Source organism: Pongo pygmaeus, chromosome 13 (genome assembly GCF_028885625.2).
Source record: "Pongo pygmaeus isolate AG05252 chromosome 13, NHGRI_mPonPyg2-v2.0_pri, whole genome shotgun sequence".
Taxonomy (NCBI): Eukaryota; Metazoa; Chordata; class Mammalia; order Primates; family Hominidae; genus Pongo; species Pongo pygmaeus.
The window spans coordinates 117,151,305-117,177,247 of record NC_072386.2 but is presented as its reverse complement, the minus strand read 5'-3'; the positions used below and the strand labels follow the sequence as shown (position 1 = coordinate 117,177,247).

The 25,943-nt window shown below is 49.5% G+C and overlaps 1 protein-coding gene across 1 annotated transcript in view; it reads right to left on the bottom strand.

Moving 5' to 3' along the window:
* MVB12B (multivesicular body subunit 12B) overlaps positions 1-25,943 on the bottom strand; it is a 179,359-nt gene that overhangs the window by 13,342 nt on the left and 140,074 nt on the right. The window contains exons 8-9 of the mRNA XM_054501910.2: positions 11,058-11,113; positions 8,432-8,491 (exon numbers count right to left, since the gene is read on the bottom strand). Of these exons, the coding sequence (XP_054357885.1) occupies positions 8,432-8,491; positions 11,058-11,113 (116 nt within the window). The remainder of the gene's footprint in view (positions 1-8,431; positions 8,492-11,057; positions 11,114-25,943) is intronic.

Below are 25,943 nucleotides of genomic sequence, written 5' to 3'. Positions count from 1 at the left end.
AAGATTCTAAAGTTCAACTGGGAGAATAGTCCTGTGAATAAAATTAGTAAAGTTCTGGGGGAAAAAAAGAGAGAACTAACCCTACCATATATTAAAACTTACTATAAAGTGATAAGATTCAGAATAGTGTGGTACTAATATAAAAACAAAATAACAGAGCAGAACGGAATCAAGAAAAACGTCCACTGGTCCACTTATATATGATAAAAATGGCATTTAAGAGTCAAAGAAAGATCGCCAATATTAAGAAAACTGGCTAATGTTTTAGGGTAAAATAAAGCTGTCTGTAGTTCTTACCTTCTAATAAATTTCAGATGGATTAAGTAGTTGAAAAGTATTTAATACTTTAATATATAAAATAATAAGGGAAAATAGGGGTGAATGTTTTCATAATCTAACTATGACACAAAGCCCAAATAAACAAAGAGAAAATTGCCCACGAACATTTTAGAACACATCATTTACAAGGTGAAAAGACACTGATTAAAGTGTGTGTATTTGAACTTATAGAGAAAAGTTTACTCTCTTTAAAACATAAAGAGCTCTTTAAAATCAATGCAAAAGCTACAGAAGCTGATAGAAAACAACTGAGCAGAGAGCAAGCAGAAGACGCTCACGTGAGAACACGGTGGCTCATAAGCATCTGAAAAGTTGTTCAACTTGAAGAGTGGTCAAATTTTTTTTTTGTTTTGTTTTAAGAGACAGGGTCTCTCTCTGTCACCCAGGCTGGAGTGCAGTGGCACAATCATAGCTCACTGCAGCCTCAACTTCCTGGGCTCAAGTGATCCTCCCACATCAGCCTCCTCCTGAGCAGCTGGGAAGAAAGGCATGAGCCACTGTGTCTGGATAACTTTTTTATTTTAGTAGTGATGGGGTCGTGCTATGTTGTCCAGGCTAGTTTCAAACTCCTGGGCCCAAGTGATCCTCCCACCTTGGCCTCCCAAAGTGTGAGGATTACAGGCGTGAGCCACTGCACCTGGCCAAAATAAGCAAAGATTATTAATTAAATGGAGGGGCACATTAAGGTCCCAGTGAGTCTTAGCTAGAATAAGGATGCGAGGAAAGGTCCCCTTAGGCACACTGGTGGAACTTCCAATAGCCCCGCCCTGTTCAAAAGGCAAATGGTAACATACATCCTTTTCCAGGGAAAGACCCAGGGGAGCCAGGCAACATGTACAAGGAAATCTATTGCAGCGGTGTAATAGTGAATAATTGGAAGCACCTCAAAAGTCAGTCAATAGTGGATTGGTTAGATAAATTATGGCATAATCATAAAAGGGAACAACACATAGTCATTAAAAAGGGTAAGGCTGATCTGTAAAAGAACATGCGAAGACGTGTAAGACATACTAGATAGCACAGAGGCAGGTCGCAGCCAGCGGTACTTCATGAGCCTGCTGAACGTGTGTGGGTGTGTGTGTGCACGTGCCGCAGGAGTGGACGGAGGGGGAGGTACACCTTTTACATGTTCCTGTAATGTTTGCATTTTTATAAACATGGACAACCTTGGTACTCAGGAAACACTAAGTATTTAAAAAATCAATTTTGATCGGTAGGGGAGCTGCTTAGAATGATAAACTGCCCAAAAGAACCTCAACAATTTATGGGAAGATAATTAATCTTGTCCGTGGCATAAAACTGATTCCTGCGCTGTGGTCAGATGCTTGTAGAGTCTAGGAAGCAGTGGTCCCAAGCTATATCCTGTATTTGAAAAGAAGCCTCAGACTTCTCTCACGATTTCTGCAAGGCATCTACTTTACTAATTCGTTAGGTTTCTTTGTTTTGGGCTGGAATTAGCTCAGTGTGACAGCTCTGTAGGAATTTGGGTGATAGTTTTGTGTCTTTTAGCAATATATTAAAGGGAGCACAATAGGTTGGTTTCTTTTTATTTATCTAACTTTTAATATCTGAAGTAGGCAGATTTATTTCCCCAAACATTTCAGCTTCCTAACTGAAAAATAAAGAAATAACAAGGATTCTGGGCAGTGAAATGTTGAATCTCATAGGCAGAGAAAAGGCACCTTATTTCCTGCTGCAGTTTAAGATCCTACCACTAGATGGTGGAAAAGGACCGCACATTTTTCAAGCTGCACCAGTTCGCGCCACAAAATTCTTCAACATTTAATAAGCACCAGGAAAGCTTTCCAAAAGTAGAAAGAATGAACAATTGTGCGGGAATAGGAATATTTTGCTTTTATAAAATTGGGACGCTGCCATTTCATTATTGATACAAAAATCTGCTTCACTTTATTCCTGCGGGACATAGGTCCCAAATCTATGCTAACCTCGTATATTTGAAGAGACCCGCAGAAGCCCACGCAATGCGGACATCTAAAAGTTGAATTCAAAAATCCTTTTTACCTCATGCTGCCAAATGCATTTTCATTAATTTCACCTCAGTGTCGTGACGTAAATGCTAGTGGAATCGGCCCCAAGCTAAATAAGCAATAAGCCCCATTTTTCAACGCACAAACACATAAAGATGTCAGCTCAAACTGTTTACTAATTAACACTTAAAAAGACACAAATTAGATATGCGTGGCTAAGAGCAATTATAATCAAGACGAATTTCTCTAGTCATTTGGGAACTGAAAAAAATGCCTAATTGCTGGAACCAATGTTTTAAAAACTGAAATCACGCCAGTTAGCAAATATGTTCATTTAAAGAACATTCCACGTGACTACACTCTTGAGGACTGACTACAAACATGAGAACAAGGAAAATATTTAGGTATAAAATTAAAATTGTAAGCTCCCTTAGATTTATAACTTCTTCATTAAATATGTCTGCAAATAGCAGCCCATAAAAACCTGCAGCAATTAAGTGGTTAAATGAACTGCCTCCCTTGTCAATTTTAAGGGGGTGATTAATATTAGAGCATCCCTTTACTAATTAGACCCTCCCTCATCTTTCGGCTTTAAAGTCGAATGAAAATGGAGGCTGTTGCTCCGCCAGGAGCGCGGCAGGCTAATGAGTGCTTCCTCTGCTGCGGTTTTGACGGTGGCACCCCTGGAAGGGAACGGGGAGCACTGTGGTTTCTGCTGAGGTTGGCAGCTGGTAGAAATGGCTCCGCATGGAGCTGGAAGTCGCTCCGGACTTCTCCACTGCCCGGTGCCCTGTCATTTCAGGAATGGTCCACTCCTGTTCTCACAAGGCTTGCGGGTAGTTACGCATGCAGCATGAAACCTACACCCAAGGCTGCTGCCTCCTGGGCGGGATGGTGAGGTCTTCCACGGATGCCAGGGCGGGACTGTGGGTGGGGAGGGAGGATACACAGGTAACCAAGACATGAGGATTATTTTAGAAGCTGCTGCCTGGACTGCAGAGCCAGGCAGCTCCCACCCTGGTTGCGATGGGGAATCCATCAGCTGGAGAAATGGGGCAACTGCTTACCAGGGAAATAAAGAGCGGCAGAAACAGAGAATATTTATACACCCATCTCCTCACGCCCAGAGAAGATGCTTCATCATGGGCGCTGGCTGCGAAATTACACTTTCCAGGCTCCAGGACACAGACAGCCTTTTGTCTGGAGAACCGTAAGGGCTTCACTGGGACAACAGCCCCACCGGGTCACCCACTGCCCTCCTGCAGAGCCAAACTGGAGGGGAGGGGACGAGGCATGGACAGGTGGGGCCGGGACCAGAAAACTGCCCACGGTGGCCACGAGGCTGCCACTGACCAGCCCCTGGTCACCTCCCTGGCTGAGGGACGATGAGGTAAAAATTCACTTCCTCATGCCTGGGACTCATGTATGCGGGCCCTGGGAGGACGGCAAAGCCCCTGCTCTGGATGCGAGGTGACGGAGGTGGCAGGAGCACTTGGCTGCTGGAAGATGGCCAGGCAGAAGGCCACTGCTCTGTCATGGGGAGCCAGCAGGGTGACGGCATTTGAGTTGGAATTTCTCTATGAATCACGGCTTCCTTCACTTTGAGCCACCCATGCCATCACAGAGCACGTCCGAATCATGAGAGGTTTTCTGTCTTTCCAAAGATCCTTTTCTTCAAAATTTGCTCAATGGCGCATACATTGATTCTAACTTTAAAACATGACTGTCCTTGGGCGTTTTTCGTGAAATTTCACCCAAGTGCATCAGGTACCACGACTCCTGAGGAGAACCCGGTGAAGAGCAGGGCAGCCACCTCTAACCATGCTCCACCAGCTGCCAGGTGCCCTGACCGCCGCGCCGTGCCACGCGCTGGGCTGGGATGAGCAGGCCTGTGCTCCACTTTGGGGTGAGAGGGCCTGGGAACATGCCCCAGAGCCAAACCTATACGACAAATTTGTCCCCTACCCCAGGCATCCACACTGGGAGGCTGTGTCCTGTCCGTTGCCTACACACAGCCCATGAGGGTCCCTGCAGACACCGGCATCTGAATGGGCTCATTCCCCTTCCAGTTCTCCAGGGCAGCCTGGCTGTCCAGGCCCAGCAGCGCATGCTCCCTGGGGCTCCTCAGGATGCTGGGGCCTGAGGGACACCCACCCACAACCAGGTGACACCCTGTTTGTCAATCAGTGCTGGGCAGCTCCTGGGCCAGGCCATCTGTGTCCTTGTGGGGGTGGAGGCAGCTCTGCTTGGCTGGCTCTGGGGAGCTCCCTGTGGCTGCCCACGTCCCTAACCTCCATGCTCAGGGTGCACAGGGTCATGGGGTTTGTTGGAGGGTGACCGTCCCTGAAGCCGAATGGTGGCAACTGTGCTTGGGCTTCAATTCAGAAACATCCCTCAGGCAGGGCATGGTGAGGACAGTTAACGCTGGCAGGAGGGACACTGGCTGCAGTTCTGGAAGGACAGAACAGTGCTGCCTCAGGGCTCATATTTCTATTTCCCTTCAAGTTGGGACCACTCTTTAGTAGATGAAGACGGTCATGTATTCAGCCAGGGTCACACTCAGCCCCCTGTTCAGCTCTGGGTTGCTGCTGTGGGAATCTGGCCAGTCACTTAACTTCTTGAGTCCAGACTTCTGTAAATGGGTGGACCCCACTTCCTCCCACAGGGTGCAGAGGGATCATGAAGGGAAGCACCTGCCCAGTACAGAGCAGCCTCTCCCTGGATGCCACGCTCACCACCCTGTCTGGGAATCCTGGGCAAGCCTGGGGAGCTGTTCTGGACGAGCGGGAGGCACAGTCAAAGGTCTGTGCCCCTGAACCTGAAAGCAGTCTCCCACTTGTATTTACTCTACTCTTTTTTTTTTTTTTTGGTTTAATGGTATAAAACACAAAGGTTTACATTGAGCAAAGCAAATTTCTGAGCAGAGACTTCTCCACTCCCATGCCTCTCACTAAGAGCAGCCAGGCCTGTTATAAATGGAAGGCACCAAATCAAACTCATCCCGACCCAGGGAACAGCCCACTCCAGGGCCAAACCTGCAGAGTCCAAGAGTGACAGCCAGTCGCTCTGGCTCCAGGCACCACTTCTCCTTGAACCCCCAACTCCCACGAGCAATGCCGAGTTCAGTGGCTAAAAGAAGCAACTTCAGGTTTATTTATGGAGAAAAGCCTTTGCCACGGCTGCGGAAGGAGCCCATTGGCCGGAGTGTGTGGACTTCAACGTTACGCGAATGGCTGGTATAAGGAACTTTTAAATCCTCAGGTTAAATGAAAAACTCTGTGGTACTCTCCACTGCAGTGATACTTGTTATGGTTTTCTACCCTGTTTAAGGTTCTAACCTCTCCCCATTCCCCCACATTTATTTACATCGACTTTAATTTACTTCAATAGCAAATACAGACCTGTTTTGTTATTTTTTTTTTTTGAGACGGAGTCTCGCCCTGTCGCCCAGGCTGGATTGCAATGGTGCGATCTCGGCTCACTGCAGCCTCCGTCTCCTGGGCTCAAGTGATTCTCCTGCTTCAGCCTCCTGAGTAGCTGGGACTACAGGTGTGCTCCACCACACCTGGCTATTTTTTTGTGTGTTTTTAGTAGAGACAAAGTTTTACCATGTCGACCGGGCTGGTCTCAAACTCCTGACCTCAGGTGATCTGCTTGCCTCAGCCTTCCAAAGTGCTGGGATTACAGGCATAAGCCACCACACCTGGCCCAGACCTGTTTTTTTTTTTAACCCGTCACTAAAACCAAGAAATACAGGTGGCCTTGGTCCACAGGGATGAAGCTTTCAGCCCCAGCAACAGAGCAGCGGGACAGCGGAATGGGTGGGACTGTGCCGACTCACGCCCTTCTCTGTGGATAAGGAGAACGGTAATGATGGTGACAGTGGTGGCTGTGGTAACGGTGACAGCCAGCAGCACTGAGGCAGGCACTGGTCCAGGCCATTCACTGGACCTTTGCAGTTAAACCCACATAGACTCTGGACTAAGCACTATTATTATATACTGATTGTGCAGAAAAAGAAATGCTGGCTCAGAAAAGTCAGTGGAAGATCTGAGATTCTAGCCAGGCACTGACTCCAGGGTGTGCCCCCACCCCCTGGCTCTGCACCTCCTGGGGGTGGCCACACTGTGACTCGGAGCACCCGACATTGAGACACTACATTGTAATGAATCACAGATTTCAGTCCTTAGAGTGGGGAAGAGAATAAGGTTTGCAGGGTTCCCACCACACACCCTGGACCCCACATTGGGACCCTCACCCACTTCACCCCACTCCAGTACCTCAAAGGCCCACCCAGGGTCAGGAACTAGACTGACTGGCCTCCCAGGCCCCATTGTCCCCACCAGCCTAGAGAGCCCCCTTGGAAGGACACAGAGCTACCACTTTCCGTCACAGTGGAAAGGATTTGGAGCACGACACACTGGGTCTCCATCTTGTCTTGGGCCAGTTACTCCACCTCTCGGAGTCTCCATTTCTCACCATGACACAGGGAGGAATGAGGCCTGGGGTAGGAACCAGTGATCATGTATGGAAAGCCTCAGGCCCCAGGCTGAGCACACAGCAGGTGCTTAAACGGTGCCACTGTTAGGCCCACAGGCAGGCTGGGGCAGAACGGGAGGGGAGATGGCTCAACGCTGAAGCCCCTGCTGCCAGCATGCCCCACCTATATCCATTTGGCATCACAAAGCACCCTGTGAGACAGGTTCTGCTGTGACCCCATGGTAAACAGCGGGTATGTGACTTGCCCCCATCCACAGTGGAGTGGGCTGGTCTGGAGGTATGTCAGCATAACCTCTGCCCTGGGGACCACCTGTGGCAGCAGCAGCCCCTCTGAGGCCTTCCCCACATCCCCTGGGCTGCACCCCACGCAGGGCCCCATGCAAACGGGGTGTCCATAAGCAGGTGGACTTCACAGCCACCCACAGCTCCCCTGCTTTGAGAAGGGCAGGTGTGAAATTTTATGCACACCTATGTTTCTAATGTCCCAGCCAGTCATTTTTTCTGAGTTATCAAAAAAAGAAAAAAAAATCTATATATGACAATCAGGTTGGTTTTTATGATTTACTGAAAATCAAAGACAAAGGGGGACTTTTTTGTCTTGTTTTTGCTATGACAGGTTTAGAAATTTGTTGTACTACATTGATTCAATTTTGCTTGATTTCAGCCATCTTTCAATAATGCAGCCGGCTTCTGCTAGCTGGGTACACAAGAGAAAACCCCAAGGAATGGAGAATATTGAAATGGTTCTACCATTTCCATCTTTGAGATGAATGTTCCTCTCAGAGGAGAGCTGGCTGTGGCGGTGTGACTGCTTAACCACCCGCTCTACAGAAGAGAAGCCACACACCCCGTGCTGTCTTATGGAAACAGGAGGCCCCTGGTGGTCTGACTCAACCCCCTTTCCTCAGAGTTATCATCTGCATGCCAGTCCTGGGTTTCTTTCTTTTTTATTAGGAAAATGTGTGAACTGTTTGAAACCAGGCTGCCAGATGCGTTCTAGCTTATGAAGCACGGCGGAAGTTACCCTGACCTCGTGAAGCACGGCGGAAGGTACCCTGACCTCGTGAAGCACGGCGGCAGGTACCCTGACCTTGTGAAGCACGGCGGAAGGTACCCTGACCTCGTGAAGCACGGCGGAATGTACCCTGACCTCATGAAGCACAGCGGAAGGTACGCTGACCTGCCCCTAAATCGTGGAGAGGCTTGGTCATTTCCCGAAACCCCTCCTGGTGGCAAATAATAAAACAAAACAAATGGAGGAAGAAAAGTCAACCTGGTGCCTGTCCTCCAACCTCCACCTTCCCAAAGCTGAGACTTCTTTTAAAAAAGGAGAACTGAGGCTCCGTCTGTCATGTAAAACATTCTGACTTAGAGAAGACAAGATGTGGGTCATATTTGACTGGAAGTAGGAAATACATTAGAATTGAGTTACTTTATCTAAGAAACACATTTGGGTGAAACGAAAGTGTTTTTCTCAGAAGAGAACAGAACACCTTCACCTGTCCCTCTCTTGGAGTGGATCCCTAGGGGAACACGAGAGACGCCGGTGTGCAGGCGATGGCCCAGGCCTGCCCTCCCCTCCCCTCCCCTGACGGCTTGCTTACCTCTTTTTCGATTTCTGCTAGAGATTTGATGGTGATTCCCAGGAGATCAAAGGGCTGCATCTGAAAATACAGATGAAGTCGCCCTTTTAAACAGCTGGAAAATGCTCCTCCCACACTTACTTTTATGCATGACAATGGTAACACCTCAAGCCACGGTGTGATCTAGCGTTTCTCTACCCACTTTCCACAGGAAGACACAGTGGGACTCTCAGTCACGCGTGGGGGTGGCAGGAGAAATGACAATAGAGCCTGATGCAGGAATGTGGCCCTCAAGGCACTGGCCCCTGTGCTGCGGGACCTTTGCCTAGTTGTGGTCTGTGGCACCCAGGGGGACCCAGGTCTCCTGGACGACTGACCGTGGCCGGCCTGCTTCACCTGTCTCCTCCCTCTGCCAGCAGAACACGCAGGCAAGGTGTGCTCTTTCTTGCTGCAGCTATAAACTGGAGGTGCCAAGCTCTCCCTGGAGGTCGCCCAGCCACTGTGTCTGGGTAAGAAGGCAGGAGGTTTAAGGAACTCCGGGGAGGAAGAGTTCCTTAGGGGGAATCCAGGGTAGGAGCTGGGGGGATTCCAGGTCTTTGGAAATGCCACGTAAATGAAACAACCGCCCATCAATTATCATTTGAGAAATCGACGTGGAAAAAATGATAACATTGCATTTTAATGAGAGTTTTTATAATTTCATGAAGATTGGAGACTTAAAAAAATGCTGGCTTTGCAACAGACAGCATGAAAAATCAAATACACATGGCAGTGAGTGAGCTAGAGGCCCACAGAAGCCTGGACTCAGAAGCTCGGAGGGCAGAGGGCGTCCAGTCCATGTGGCTCCTGGTCTGAGTCCCTGCTGGGCACATGAGTGTTCTGTGTTCCCCAGAGGGGTCCCTGGCCCAGCCTCCTGGGGCCCAGGCTAAACCTGAGGGCTTTCGACAGAACCCCAGGGCCCGCATGGTCCTGAAGGGCGGTAGCTCAGGGATGGGAGTGGAGCTGGAGCCTCCGCGAAGCCAGCAGGGGTTTCCTGCGAGGCTGGCTCTGGAGTCTGAGGACCCAGACTCAAAACCAGTCTCAGCGCCTCCTGGCGAGGCAGCTGCGGGTTAAATCCCTTCCTCATTCCCTCGTCCATTAAAAGCGGCGGCCCCTGTAGCGGGGCTGCGGGGCGCTGCACTGAGAAGAGCAGGGAGCGCAGGGCACCGGGCCTGGCTGGGTGTGTGTCCTTGGAGCCCTGGCCGAGGTGGCAGCGCGTGGCAGCGCCCGGCAGCAGCACATTCGCGAGGGAGATCTTGGGACAGGGCCACCGAATCATATGTTCCTCTCGCGGCTGCTCTGCCGGTAGCCACGGAACAGTGTGGTGCTCTCCGTGCTGCCAAAACGAGGGGCGCGAGAGCGGCGCCGCCTGCCCGCGCTGCCCGGGACCCAGCAGAGGTGCAGCTGCTGTGTCATTAGGCTCTAACCACCCCACTAAATTCTCCCAACTGGAGCTGGTGAGCAGGACAGAGCAGCCTCTCCCAGGGAACGGCGGGAGAGGCGCCAGCGTCGCCATGGCAACGCGGCCCCGTGGAGTCGGCTGAAGTTACTGGAGCTCCGCATGTCACGTCACGAGCATTTTTCAAGATTAAGCTGCTTACCAGAAGGGTTCAGAGGAGGCCTATTCTATTTCACGAAAATGGAAACTACAGAGCAGGTCAAATCGCAAGCCGGGTGGTTTTAAGCTGGATCCAAGAAAAACACTGAAGGATTCTTTAGCTGTACCCAAGCTGGGGCCTTCATGTTTATTAGCTAGTCAAGGCCAACTTCTGCAGAAAGGATCAAAACCAGAAACGGGTTTGCTGAGCCAGCATGGGCCAAGCCTGCACAGCTGGGAGGGGGCCACTGCCATCTTGGGGGCTGGCGCCATTGGAGGGCCGACCCTAGCAGTGAGAGGCAGAGACCCCACTGCCATGCAGGGTGGCCGCCCCTCACAGTCTGAAGTTGGCCTTTGGTCCTGGCCAGCTCACTCGGTCCCTCTGATAAAAAGATGGCGTGAGCCTGGCCTGTGCGAGAGTGCTGATGTGGATGGTGGGGTCCATGCTGGACTGGTGTGGGCAGGAGACCACAGCTAGAGGCACTACATTTGCATGGCAGCCCCCGTGTCAGAGCGCAGAATGCAGCTATGACAATGGGAAAACAAGGCAGCCTCCTTTCTACAGGAAACTGTCATCCTTAAGTAAGAAAGAACAAAACTTACTAAGTTGGACTTGGGAGACAAAGAACATTCACAACCAGAGAAGCTCAGGTCGGGTTAATCATGTGCGGCATGGCAAAGGCTGGGTGCACCTGAGCTCGTCTGCCAGCCTCTTGCTACTTTCCCATCCCCCAGCTGTTGTTTTCTTCATTTCTCAAACATCTACTACATGGGGCACTGGCTGATAGGGCCAGAGATGCACACGACCCACCCCCCAACCTCAGGAGTTCCTGTCACTGGGTTGCGGGGTTCAGCTTCCAGCGGGAGAGAGGACACGCAGGCAAACAAGATTCCAGTAGGGGAAGGAGCGTGAGTGCCGCCAGAACAGCCCTGTGTGCCGTGTACATCAGGATGGAGGGACATCAGGCTGGGGGGTGGCGGAGGGGAAGGGCGATCATGCATAAAACTTACACTTTCTGGAACACAAGAAAACTTCTCTGAAATCATAAAAGGCACACCATCCATTGCTGCAAAAGAAGAAAAAAAAAAGATGGCATTAGAAGTATTGAAGATGGCATTTAGTTGTCCAGCAACTGAAGACGTCGAAACAGAGAATATGAATCTGTCACTGGATGGAGCCAGGTAACATCTAGCACAGATGTGCAGGAGCTATGAAAGAGGACAGGTCCCACCCCTGCTGCCGGGACACACAACCTACTGAGAGAGGCAGGCGCCTCGTCATTCCCTGAGCACCAGGCAGTTGTGTAGACAAGAGCTCTAGGAGCAGAGAGCGGCTGGTCTAGAACCCCTACTCTCCACCCCTGGAGTCTGGTCTCTGATCTGTAACAGGAGAGTCACCAGGGGCTGGCAGCAGGATGAAGGTGACACAGCTGGCAGGGACAGGTTGCAATGAGATGAAGGCAGTAAGCACGTGCATTAGACATGCTCTAAGGTGCTGTTGGGCTCAGGGGAAAAGACTAAGTGGGAGGAAAAAGGAGCTCAGGAGTCAGATTGGCTGGGTTCAAATCCCAGCTGGTGACTGCAGATGAGCAACTGAAGTTGAAAGACGAAAAGCGAAGTCACATTTAAAAAGATGGTGCCACCTACATGACAGGGTGCCTGTGCATCAGAAGTGGAGTGTGTGGGGCGCCTGGCCAGCGCTGGCACAGAGCAGGTGCTTGGCAGGTGGGGGCAACAGTGGCTGTCGCCGACTCTCAGTCACTCAGACCCAGGGCATCAAGGGCTGACTCGAGGCTCACCAGTGTGCTCAATTTTAACAGGACGTGAGAAAAAGGGCATGGAACGGGGACACAATGATGGAGAAACCAGGGGCCCAGGGGCGTGGTTCCTTTTCTGTGGCCACCCCTCCCTCCACCCTGTCCCAGGGGATCGCTGTCAAAAGCATATGGACAAAAACGACCCAGGGTGTGCCTTCATAAGTGAGCGCTTCTCTATGAATTATAACCTCAGAGAGGACGACTCTGGTGCCACGCCAGGACTGGAAATCCTGCCACATTGAGGAACAGGTCACACTGGACGAGATGTGATGCCGGCATTCACAGAGCCAACGTGGCAGCCATGTGGCTGCTGGGACAGTGGTAGGGGCCTCTCCAGTGTCGGCTTCTCCCTTAGGTCTGGGAAGAGTCGGGAACATGCAGCCGCAGTTGTGAGGGGCCTGGTCATGAGTGCAGGGACGCGGAGCCCCGAAGTCAGGGGTGGCTGCACCCTGAGGTGGTGGCTATGCAGTAAATTGTGGTTTCAGGGAGAAACGGAGTGAGCACAATGGAAGCCAGGTAGAGTGTGGGGGCAGCGTCGGGCAATGTGCTCCCGGGACCAACAATCTTTGCTTCCCCCAGTGTCTCCTGGAATGATGACTTCTCTGGAACCTTCAGTGATCATGTTTTTTTTTCTCAGTCCTAACAAAGAAGAGTAGCAGAAGCAGAAAGCAGCAAAGCAAGAGGAAAGGACATAAGAGAAGAAGAAACCTGGGACACATCCTCCCAATCAGCAAGAAAACCCGAATGCTATGTTCATACAGGAATAAAACATCATAGAACTCTGCTCACGCTTTGTTTTAGGGAAGGAAAGAAACGAAACCTTCTTGGATCAGCACGAAGAAAAAGACACAGCACAGGTGGCGGCAGTCGCTGCATACCCCATGCCCTCCTCTCTTGGAAGGGCCGCTGTCCAGTGTGGCTGCTGGACTTAGACAGAGACTCCTGGTCAGAGGCCTTCTCCCATTTCAGGTGGTGCTGGCAACCTGCTGTGAGCTGCCGGAAGAGATGGGACCAAGGTCCCGAACAGGCAACACTTCCCCAGAAAGTGGGGTGAGGGGAAGGCCCCAAACAATCTCATTCAGTACGTCCCACATTCAGGCCTCAATCTCGTTCAGTACATCCCGCGTGCAGACCTGCGTGTGAACTCTGAGTACTTATGCTTGTGTGCTGCTTCACATATGAAAAAGTTCAGCAATGAATAAAGGAGCCTCGAAGAGCCACAAAGCCTTCTAGAGAGGGGCAGAGTCGAGTCCCACCGGATAGAGGTGTGCCAGCTCCCGCCACTGTCTGCCCGACCTGACTTCCACGCCCTTCCTAGTGCTGCTGAGATGGGCCGGGCACTCGTAACACTTCTGATCATTTTAGAGATTGGGAAGCAGAAGCTCTGAGAAGTTGGTGCTTGCTAGGGTCACAAAGGTAGGCAGCAGTAGCCCCAAAGCTCTGGATAGTACAGGCTACTTGACCTCCCCAGTAAAGTCCCGAAGCCCACTCTTCACCCGTCACGGTCCTCATTTCCCACTCTCTGCCCACATCCACCTCTTCCACGGCTTCTCTTGCCTGCTAGACAGACAGCAGGGTCCACAGCAGAGTCCTCCCTGCACGCCCAGGTACTGTGCACAAGCCCTGGCAATCGCTCCCCTGCAGAACCCACTCGCCATTCATCCCCCAGGCTTTCTGCCTCTGATGTTTTAAAGACCTTATTAGTATTTGGGAGTGAAGAACTGCCTCTCACTGGTGACAGTTGTTTCTATCTACATGTCACTGTATGTCTAGGGATGCTGTGTGTTACAAAGGTGGTAAGGTGATGTGCAAAGACCTGATTACACCAGGAACTGAGGGGGTTGGGAAGTACTGGCGATGGCAGAGAGGAAGGGGGCTCCTCCCATGGGAGGCCTCCCGAGTCAGAGGCTGTCGGTACTGCCTGTGCCTCCAATGGACAGAGAAGGGCAGGATTTCCAAGATGGGGGTCTTGACTGGCATTGAAGGCCCTGGCCCCTTGCACCTGACCCTCTTCCTGGCTTACCCATCCCTTCCTCCCTCTATGCTTGTACCTCAACTGTCCTTCCCAGTCTTCTGAGTGCCTCTCCTGCAGCATGCCTTCCCTGAGGCCCTCCCTGGGGTCTGGCCAGGCCCGTGTCTCCTCTCCTCTTCCGGTAGGTGCATGTGCGAGTCACCTCTGCATTCTAGGTCCCCAGCCCAGGGGCAGGGCCTGGGGGCTCAGGGGCTGTGCTGGACAGGGAGGGCTGCTGTTCCCATGCACGGGGATCTGGGGAACTGGGTAGGGGGCTCCAGCCTGGGGCAAGTGCCTAACCTCTCTCAGGACCTGGGGACCCTGCTCACTGCCACCCCCTCCTGTTGCTGCTGGAGATGAAAGCCATGGATGGAAGAAGCCTGGGAATCACTTCTAGGAAATGGGAAGATCTAAGCAGGGAGGGAAATGTTTTAAAAAATTCGTATAAAATTAACCGTTTTAAAGTGAACAATACAGTGGCATTTAGAACATTCACAATGGTGTGCGATCACCACCTCCATCTAGTTCCAAAACATTTCCATCGCTCCAAAGCCAAACCCCTCACCCATTAAGCAGTTTCTCCCTGCTCCCACAAGGAGCATGTGTTTCTTTCTCCTTCCAACTGATGGTCATGTCTTTGAAAGAGAAGGATCTAGAAACATAGGTGGTCCCGTAAGCCTGGCTTTCTGACCACAGTCAGAAAGCCAGGCCTCCTGTCACGCTGCGCTCTTGCCTTGCTAGTCAGCAGAGGAGATGAAGAAGAATGGGTTTGCCCAGGCTGGCTGCTCTGAGTTGAGGGCTTTAAATACAAATCAAGAAGAAAAAAGTAACTTGTTGATATGGTTTGGCTATGTCCCCACCCAAATATCATCTTGAATTGTAGCTCCTGTAATCCCCATGAGTCGTGGGAGGGACCCAGTGGGAGGTAATTGAATCATGGCGGCAGGTTTTTGCCATGCTATTCTCATGAGAGTGAATAAGTCTCATGAGATCTGATGGTTTTATAAAGGGGAGTTCCCCCTGCACATGCTGTCTTGCCTGCTGCCATAGAAGACATGCCTTTGCTCCTCCTTTGCCTTCCGCCATGATTGTGAGGTCTCCCCAGCCATGTGGAACTGTGAGTCCATTAAACCTCTCTTTCTTTATAAATTATGAAGTCTTAGGTATTTCTTCATAGCAGTATGAAAACAGACTATATACTTGTAAAACTTAGATATCAACAATAGCATTTTTTTGTATATATATTGACATAGTTTAGATATATGTACCTGACAAGTCTCATGTTAAAATGTAATCCCCACTGTTGGAGATGAGACCTGGTGGGAGGTGTTTGGGTCATGGAGGTGGATCCCTCATGGCTTGGTGCTGTTCTCACGGTAGTGAGTGATTCTCATGAGATCTGGTTAAGTGCGTGGCACCTCCCCCAGCCTTCTCTCTCACTCCTGCTCTGGCCATGTGATATGCCTGTTCCCCCTTCACCTTCCACCATGACTGGAAGCTTCCTGGGGCTTCCCGAGAAGCAGATGCCAGTGCTATGATTCCTGCACAGCCTGTAGAACCGTAGGCCAAGAGCCAATTCAATCTCTGTTCTTTATCAATGACCCAGTCTCAGGTATTCCTTTATAGCAACATAAGAACAGCCTAACACACAAATATATATATATATCACATATATTATGTAAAAATATACCTTTACATAGATTATAGAATTACATTTTTTTTTTTTTTTTTTTTTGAGACGAAGTCTCGCTCTGTCACCCAGGCTGGAGTGCAGTGGCGTGATCTTGGCTCACTGCAAGCTCCTCCTCTTGGGTTCAGGTCATTCTCCTGCCTCAGCCTCCCAAGTAGCTGGGACTACAGGCACCCGCCACCATGCCTGGATAATTTTTTTGTATTTTTAGTAGAGACAGGGTTTCACCATGTTAGCCAGGATGGTCTCAATTTCCTGACCTCATGATCCACCCGCCTCAGCCTCCCAAAGTGTTGGGATCACAGGCGTGAGCCACCGCGCCTGGGAGATTGACATTTTGTATATATAATATGTAAGGTATAAATTATATATTTCCATTATAAGCGCATACGTATGCATATGCATACACACACCCACATATGATTAGGACAAGGCCCTCCCTTAGCCACTGAGAGACTGCAGGGAGTGGGCAGGGTGCTCACCCCGCCTCCCAGTGGGCCCTGAAGTCCCTCAGAGGCACTTCCCGTTCGTCTGCAGGCCCTCCTCACACCTGCCCTCCAGAGGTGAAGCCCTCCCTCCCAGACCTTCTGGGGCACCCTGGGGAGTTGGTGGGGCCCATGGCCAACCTGCTCCACATGAAGGCGTCGAGGTGTCTGGGTGGGGGCACCTTCTGGCCCTCAGGCAGGCTCAGCGGTAACACCTTAGTGAGGAGGCAAAGATGAGATGTGAGGTCATTGTGGGACGCCCCACAGCAGCCACTGGGAGGGAAGGAAGACGCATTCCTGAAATGTCTGAGGAGCAAGAGGCAGCAGCAAGGGGGGCCCTCAGGACTTTGACGGCCTCGCTCCACCCCTCGGCCCACGGGCTCCTGACTGGACCAGCAGCAGAGATGAGGAGACCTGCTCCGACCTAATCCTGACTGTAAGGAGGAGCTGTCTGGTCAAGTGACAGAGATGGGAGCCTCAGGACAGACCACCACCGTCTGAGAGTTCACGGCAGAAGGAGGGGCATAGTCAGATGCTCCCTATGTTCTTCTAGAAAATAGACTTTTATTTTTTGTAGAGATGGGGGTCTCACTATGCTGTCCAGGCTGGTCTCAAACTTCTGGCCTCAAGTGACTTTCCCAGCCCGACTTCCCAAAGTGTTGGGATTACAGGTGTGAGCCACCACACATGGCCTAGAAAACAGATTTTTAACAAACTCAAAGGAAAGAAAGAGTAGGTGACAGGATCCCACGGGCTGAAGCTCACAGTGGGAGCTGAATCGAGAGGAGCAGGGCTCTCACAATGCCCTTCTCACCAGCACAGGGAGGATCCAAAGAGAAGCAAGTGCCACCAGGACCAGCGAGACTGCTAAGCAGATAATCTGCCCACCAAATCCCACTTACTTTAGAAAATCTAGTATATCAAAGATTAAAGCAGGCTGAAATAATATGGATTTCAGCAAAGCATCTTACAAATTTTCTCATGTTATCCATGTACACAAGATGGCTAAATACAGCTGGCTGCCGTGGAGGTTAGCAGAATCCATAACTGGTTGAACCACACATTCAAGAAGCTGATTAAGAGACCAATGCTAACCTTAAGTGACCCCTGTGAAGGGTGCCCAGGGCATGATCAATGACTCAAATGAAGACACACAGGGTATGCTCATCTAATGCATGCCTGATGGGAAGCCGAGGTGGGCAGTCTACAAACCAGATAACAGAGTGAAAACCAGTAAAGTCTCAAAAAGTTGCGATCGTGGGCCAAATGTAATGGAAGGAGTTCACTAGAGACCCATGAAGAGTCTCGTAGTGTAGGTCCAAAAACCCAACTGTGTTGGATGGAATGGAAGAGGTGTGGAATAACAGCAGGAGACAGGAAAGAAGGCAGCTGTAGGTGAGTAAGTCAATGACGTGATCTGACTATTTAAACGGAGCATTGTAAGGTTACAGTGCCGCAGTCCTGGTGCCCGGATGAGGAGTCACTCACCCTGGTCTATTTGGAGCTTGAGTGGGGCACTCAGAGCCAGGACCATCTTCCCAGAGGGTCATCCCGGGGCCCTTCAAGGAGGCCGGAGTGGTGAGGGAACCTGAAGCCAGATCACGTGAGGGAAAGGAGAAGCAGCCATCAGGTTCGATGGCCCAGGAAGGCACAATCCAGTCCATTTCTGTTCATCCTAGCACCCTGCCCAGCACCCCCAGAGCCCAGTATGGTGTCCAGCACATGAGAACTGCAGCAAAAGTGGGGGTTCAGATAAGAGAAGACTTGAAGTGAACATAATCAAATGTCTGCACATGTTTTCATGGTGGTCACAGCATAAGGGGCTAGATGCAGACAGCGACTTGCTGGGGAGCTAGGGAGGGATTTTGTGTGTTGGGCAGAAAGCTGATCTGTGGGACCGCTAAATCCCCTCTTAATTCTGTAACATCCATGTCTCCTCTCATCTGGGCAGCCTTTTCATATTTTAAAATATCTAGAGGTTTGCAAAACATAATTCTTAAAATCAACAGCATGCATTCTTCATACGTTCCAAAAGAATGTTCATGAATCATCTCCGTCCTGGCTTCTCCTGGGGAGCCACGTTTACTTCCTTCCTTTCTTTTTCCCTAGCTGAAACCAGCATTTTGTCTTTGTTATTATTTTGGAGCAGAGAGACTGTGATGTTCTAGCATTTAGTCTATTTCTGAGTCCCATGCAGGGTGACATGCTGTTCGAGGAGCTGAATGGAGGCAGAGCTGGGAACGAGACACACATTTTCACCCCTGACCTGCCCCTTCCATGCAGTCTAAGGGCTTGGATGGGGCTTCTCCCGCCCACACTGCCTGACCAGTCTGTAGTCACAACCCAGATGCAGGGACAGCACCTGCCCTTTCCTTGGCAGAGCCAAAGACGGCACCCAGGTACACAGTGGCCCTCTCTCCAGGCCCTGGAGCTCTCAGTGTGCCATGACAAAGCCCCCCACCCCCAACAAACCTGGGAGGTAAAGAAGTTCTCCCCAAGTCCAGTTCTACAAAATAGAAAAGGATAGGGAATCTGTGCTTACTACCCATACACAAGGTGGTGAACATGCATCAAATAACTCAAGCCTCAACATTACCACTTAATGTGGTTTGAATCTGTGTCCCCACCCAAGTACCCAAATCTCATGTTCAATTCTAATTCCTGGTATTGGAGGGGGGGCCTGGCGGGAGATGACTGAGTTATGTGGGGAGAGGATTTCTCGTGGATGGTTTAGCAGCATCCGCTTGGTGCTGTCCTCGTGATAGCGAGTGAGTCCTTGCGAGATCTGGTTGTTTAAAGGTGTGTGGCACCTTCCCCTCTTTGGCTTTCTTGTTCCTGCTCTGGCATTCTTGCTCCTGCTCTGGCCATGTGATAAGCCTGTTCTGGATTTGCCTCCACCATGACTGGAAGCTTTCTGAGGGCTCCCCAGAAGCAGATGCTGCCATGCTTCTTGTACAGCCTGCAGAACCATGAGTCAATTAAACCTCTTTTCTTATAAATTACCCAGTCTCAGGTATTTCTTTATAGTAACGCAAGAATGAACTAATACACCACTTGCAAAACTTAGAGGAGTTATGAGGCTTGGCTGGAGCCAGGATTCAAACCCAGAGTGTAACCTGCACTGGGGCTATGGGGGGCTATGGCAGGGAAGGAGGGGCTTGGAGCTTGGCAGACCTGAGTTTTTGCTGCAGCTCAGCAGGTGCAGATGTGCGGCTGTGCACAGGCCACCCCACCTCTCTGAGCCTTACTTGCCCTGTCTGTAAGGTGGGCATAATACTACAGCTGTCTCTGCGGGCTGCGGTGAGAGTGAAGAAAAATGAAATAAGACAACAGAGATAAAGCACCCACCATGTAGGGAGGGCTGGTCACCTAACCCTGGCTTCTGCTCTTACCAAAAGCCATGTGCTGGGGCAGGTTTCCTTTCAGTACTAGGCCAGTGCTTTCTTCTTCTTCTTGTTTTTTAAAAAATTTTTTTATTTTTGGTGGCAGTTTTAACAAAATGCTGATCCACAGCATCGAGCTACCTCCAGCAGATGAAAGCAAGGATGAGCCGCTGGCTCTGTGGCGCAATTAGCATTCTCCTAAACAAACGAGCTTCAACAGAGCTGTAATTAAGCAGGCCTGTAATTAAGTATATGCCCTTTATCATAACGATCATGCTTAAAAATGGCATGATGCATGGAACTCTGTTATTAATGCTGTAATCCCAAACTGAAGTGCGAGTACATAGAAATCAGCGTGTCAGGCCTGTCACCAGAGTGTTTGTAAAATACATTAAAGAAAAAAACCAGAAAACAATGAGCTCATTCAACTGTTCTTTTTACAATCAGGCACCACAAGTCAAGGGGATTGTGAATGCTTACAGATTCTGCAAGGTTTAAACAAATAAAGCTCTAATCTGCTACTGTATTAATCCCACCCCCTATTTTAAAGAAGGAAAAAGGGGGTGGTGGGTTTTTTTTTTTTTTTTTTTGCCAGCTGACCTGAATGCCTGTCTTTGCTATTCTTGGGGAAGCAGTCAGTCAAATCTGCATGCTGCATTTGTTTGGACATAAAATTGGATTCCTGCTTGCACAGACAGCTCTGCCATGAATCTGTAGGAACTTTGCCTGGCAACGAGATGGGATTATAGCTCCTGCATCCTCCCTTCGTATGGGAACTATAATTTTACCTGCCAAGGCAGTCCTCCAGAGTCATCCCTTGATTCTCCCCTCCAAACACAGACATCAGACTTCTGCAGGCTCAACACAAACCCACCACTGACCAACTCCAAAGGCTCCGGACTTAGGACCACCCATTGCCCCGGAATACCTAGCTGCTCAGAGCTGCCAACCCTTATCCCTCCCCAACGTGTCAATACGCAGCAGGGATGAGGAAATACTCCAATCAACACATGGATTAATTTCAACACGCTTGATAAAGAGAGTCATAAAGTCATGTGGTAAAAATGTTAAAAATTAAAAAAAAAAAAAAGACTCCATTACCAGCATCTCAATTGTTATCTGCTTAAAGTTGTCAAGCGGTGTTAAGTGAACTCGGGTAATAGTACCTCAAAGTACTTGCAGAGATGCTGGTGAACAATGAGGCTTATTGGCAGGTAGTCATTTTCGGAATAAAATTAAATGCAATTGGAGTGGTGGGAGGTCTTTAATTCTGTGTACCTGCTCGGGGCTTGGAGCTGTAAATAATCAGCAACCCCAAGCCTTTCTTCTCCCCTTTCCTGTGGCGTTTCAAAAGTCCTTTACAATTTGTAATGGGGAAAATGCCAACAACTCAAGATCTCAAGGCCATTTCTCAAAACTCATTTGCAAACCAAAACACGGAGCCTGTTTTTTGCTTTCTTGGTGATTTCACTTTGGGGATATTCCTTGGAAGATATTTGTAGATGCCTCCAGAGCTGTCTGCTCAGTGACATTCCAATTGAGTTTACACAGGGCCAACAACTTCCTTCTAGATCCCCAAAGTAATTTGTTTTGCCATGTTATTCATAAGCCAAAAGGAGTGATTTATCAGCCACTGCCGGAGCCTCCCAAGTCCCCTGCGTGAGAGGCAGCATGGGAGGACGGAGCACAGGTGCCAGAGTCGGACATGTGTGAGCGCCGAGCTGGGCCCAGTGCTTGTTAGCCGTGTGGCTTTGGGCAAGTCACTTAACCTCAGAGTCAGATTTTCATCTGTCATATGAGGATAATTGTGCCTACTCCGCAGCACCGCTGAGGGATCAGACAGCAACGGGAAAGAACAGCCCGACCACAGCAGCCACTTGGAAAATGGGGGCAAGGCTGCGGTTTTATGTCGAAAGCAGCTGTTTCTGCAGGAAATGAGTTCAGACCAGGCCCCACCTCTAACTAGTTCTGTAATTTGGGACAAGTATTTAATCTCTCTGAGCCTCTCTTTCCTCAGCTGTAGAAGAGAGAAAATAATAATACCTGGACTGCAATGACATTCAAACAAGATAAAAACATAAAGCCCTAGGTTCGAACTAACTGCTCAGTAACTGTCAGCCGTTCGTATTAGTGTTAGTGTTATTACTGCTGTACAGAGGGAAATACCCTTTCATGGTTGACCTTTTTCTACCTGCTTTCACATAAGAACGTAAGTGCAGCCATATTAAATTACACAATCCATGGGCTGTGAGACCCAATCCAAAGATGTTTGGTGGGACGGAAGCAATGTTTGCTAAGGAGTCACTCATTGGGAACCCAGACCGGGGTGCCCTCACACCACAAACGAACATTCTTGGAGGTTCTATTTGGCATGAGCAATCTGGATTACACACACACACACACACACACACACAGAGCACTGACTCCTCCTAGGCTCCCCGTCTCTACACAGAAGACTATAATTGAGGGGCTCGCTTCATCCCTCTGCATCCCTAGTGTCCTGGGAAGAATCTAGGGCCACCAGCCCACCCACCTCCTCCTTCAGGGCAGTCCCTCCCTCCAGGGTCCAGGGTGCAGTGCTGGGCTGCACAACCTCATGCAGGTCCAGGGTAGTTCTCTGAAAGCTATGGGAGCACAGAGGGAAGGCAGCTGCCCCACAGTCCGTACCCACAAGAAACTCGACACACAACAACAAGAACATTCTCACTGAGCCTCAGAAGCTTGGATCTTGCTTCCAAGTCGAGCTTGACTTCCAACACCAGAGATAGCAGACACCACGGACAGCCATGGTCTGGGGGACCCAATGAGTTACTCCTCCGCAAACATTGCTTTTGTCCCTCCAAACGTCTTTGGGTTGGGACTCACGGCCCCTGGGTTATGTAATTTAATATGGCTGCACTCCTGTTTTTATGGGAAAGCAGGCAGAAAGGGGTCTACCGTGAAAGGGTATTTTCCTCTGTATGGCAGTAATAACACTAATACTCACTAATACTAATACTAGTGGCTAACAGTTACTGAGCAGTTAGTTTGTACCTAGGGCCTTATGTTTTTATCTCATTTAAACATCATAGAAATCCAGGTATTGTTATTTTCTTTCTTCCACAGTTTAGAAAAGAGAGGCTCAGAGACATTAAAGAAACGTTTTTTTAAACATTATAAATATTTAATGGCTTGGGACAGGGATCAACTGCATTTTGCTCAAGGTAAAGATAAAACGCAACTCAGTGATACTTTTCCACGTGAGTACAAAGGTGCCCTGGTGGTTGAGGGGCCACTGGGTCAGTGCACACACCTGCTGCCCACAGCGACAAACACAGAAACTCCTCAGTGAGCTCGAGACCAAAGGAGCTTTGTAGACGCAGAACAAAAAGCAGAACCAAGGTCCAATGCAGATATGTTACCACTAGTAGCGACCACATCCTCTGGAAGAAGGCATGCTCTAAAACAGGCAGTGTGATCTGTAGCCACGGGGGGTAACTGACAGCAAGGGCCTGACAGGCATGGCCTGGACTGCTGAGCACGCCTGTCCCCCAGGCTGAGCATCACATACACCCCTCGGTTGTGGAGCAGGGAACCTCAGGCTTGGAAGACGTGCTTTCTCTGCCAGGGCTCTTTTTACCTTCTCAAAACCAACCCATCCATATTTTTAAGTTGTACTCTTTAATACTTCAGCACATGAATATAGTTTCTAAGGAAACCATTCCAATAGGATAGCTAAGTCAAAGCACCCCTTGAATCCAGAGCTGCTGATCCCTGGGCCCTTCTCAGAGCAAGCCTTGGTAGTGGTCTGTACACAGTGACTGGGGTCCTGCCGGCGTGTTTCCTATGCATTCACCTGCGTGTTTGCATGTACAGAAAAGAGACAGAATTTTATTTTTTTATTTTTTAGACATGGACTTTTGCTCTATCACCCAGGCTGGAGTGCAGTGGTGCCATCATAGCCGTGTGTAGCCCCGAAATCCTGGGCTCAAGGGGTCTTCCTGCCTCAGTCTCCCAAGTAGCTGGGATTACAGGCATGAGCCACTACAGCTGGCCAGAATTTTATTTTGTATGTATTTGTGTTTTTAATAAAAATAGCATCACAGCATAAGTAACTGCTTTGCAATTTACTTTTTTTTACTTGACTGTCAGAGAGGTTTCCACATCAATTCCTAGAGCTCTGTCTTAGCCTTTTTAACTGTTGCATAGAAGTAGGGTCCAGGGACAACCAAGAACCAGCCCGCCAGGAGTCCTGATGGCCATTCTCAGTGGCCTGAAGGGCATCATGAGGTCCCTGGGGAGCCACCAAAGGGTCTTTGAGCTGGAGAGAGAGATGGGGAGATTTAGGTTTTAACAATGTCTCCCTGACTATGGAGAGGAGAATGAATTGCAGGGAGTGAGGCTGAAGTAGGAACACCAGGGAGGAAGTTCTGACACTGAACCAGGCGAGGGACGCTGGTGGCCCAGATGAGGGCAGTGGCAGTAAGAATGGAGTGGCTGGGGAAGACCAAGGGATATTTAGATGGAAGAATCAAGAGACCTGGCCACTGGCTGCAGAGGGGCAAGGCGGAATCAAGGGTGACTCCAGGATCCTGGCCTAAAGAGCTGGGAGAATGAAATGCCAGGTACTGACAGCGCATGGGGGCCAGTGGAAAAGCAGCACAGATGAACTTGTGGGTCCCGCTGAGCATGTGTCTGGTTTGAGGGGCTTGGGAGACAGCCAAGGGGAGGCAACTGGTCAACAATGGTTAGAACATTATGACCGAGAATTCGAGATGGGTGTGTGAGGGCTGCCGGGTGGAGATCCAGAAATGAGGCCTGGTGGGCGGGGATGTGAGGGTGAGTTTGGAAGTAACCAGCATGGTGATAATTGAGGCCATGAGAGAAGATGAAATATTCTGGAACATGGTGAGAGAGGCAGGCCTGGGACAGAGCTGAGGAATGTTAATGTTCCAAGCTGGCAAAAACAACGGGAAGATCAGAATGTACTCTGTGATACTGGATCAAAATCAGATGTATCATTATAAAGTTGGTTTTAATATGTAGTCGTAGACAGATACATAAGCGCACATCTGTGTGTGTGTACACTTATATGTATCTGTGTACATATATTTCCCTCTACACACACGTGTGTGTACATTTCTCTCTGCTGAGGCAACGGCAGCTCAGAGGCAATGGGCACTCCTCATACCCAGAGTCTGCTTTCTAGCATCTCCTCTAAAAGAGACAGGAGCTCTTTGGAGAAGTGGCTGATTCAGTGCTGGGCAGGAAGGGAAAAGGCCAGGAACATCTTCTTGTGCCAGAAAGTAAAGAGGTTCTCAAAGAATCATGGGAACACAGCAGAAGGGCATGACAGCCAGCCCGAGGGGGTTCCCATTGGCTAAATATGAATCCATTTGAGCATCAAAATAAAAAATGACAACTATGAGTAAGAATACCCTAGTCCATACCAATATAAAGAAATAAATTGGCTGAGGATAAGGGAAACCTCTTCCTTATATACTGGAGAAATGGCAGAGTTATAAAAATCAATGGACGCTAAAAGTGGCAGGTGAAAATCTGATGAGGAACAAGTTATTCACATAGGCCTACAGTATTCCCCACAAATTACCTACTAATTACAAAGGTAAAAGCAGTAACTTTACAGTGAAGAAACCTGCCACACAGCACCTTCGCCAGGTGATTGAAGCTAACTTCACCAGTACTGGGTCACACCAGCACCGTGGGCCTCCCAACAGGATGCACTGAGAGTGAGACTCTATCGATGGCTTCAGGAGGATTCCTGCCAAAATGCATAACAAATCTTATTATGAGAAAACATCAAACAAGGGATATTACACAAGGTACAGGATACTGAAGTAAAGGATAGGATCTACAACACCTGGGGGAGTCCTCACGTTACAGCCCCAGAAAAGGTGATGTTCAGTTTAAATTGCTTCAATCAAATCTGATTTCCGGTTCGGCGTGGTGGCCGAGCGTGGTAGCTCACACCTGTAATTCCAGCACTTTGGGAAGCCGAGGTGGGCAGATCACCTGAGCTCAGGAGTTCGAGACCAGCTTGGGCAACATGGTGAAACCCTGTCTCTACTAAAAAAAAAAATCCAAAAATTAGCCAGGCATAGTGGCAGATGCCTGTGGTCCCAGCTACTCGGGAAGCTGAAGCAGGAGGATCACTTGAACCCAGGAGGTGGAGGTTGCAGTGAGCTGAGATTGCACCACTGCACTCCAGCCTGGGCGACACAGCCAGACCCTGTCTCCAAAAAAAAAAAAATCTGATTTCCCACAAAAGTGAGTGGCATACACAACGTTATTATAGGTCTATCCCAGGGCTGATATCCAATTTGTAATAGAAATGATCACAAACACCAGAGTGACTTGACTATAAAGTATGCATCTCTAGGGCACCATAGAAAGTGCTCTAAAGTATATGTAAATAAATTCAACAATACAACACTTTTTTCCTCCTTAACAACTCCTGGCACCTGTCAGGGCTGGAAGGCTTCTTTGGTGCAGTCTGCAGTGGTAGATGGCA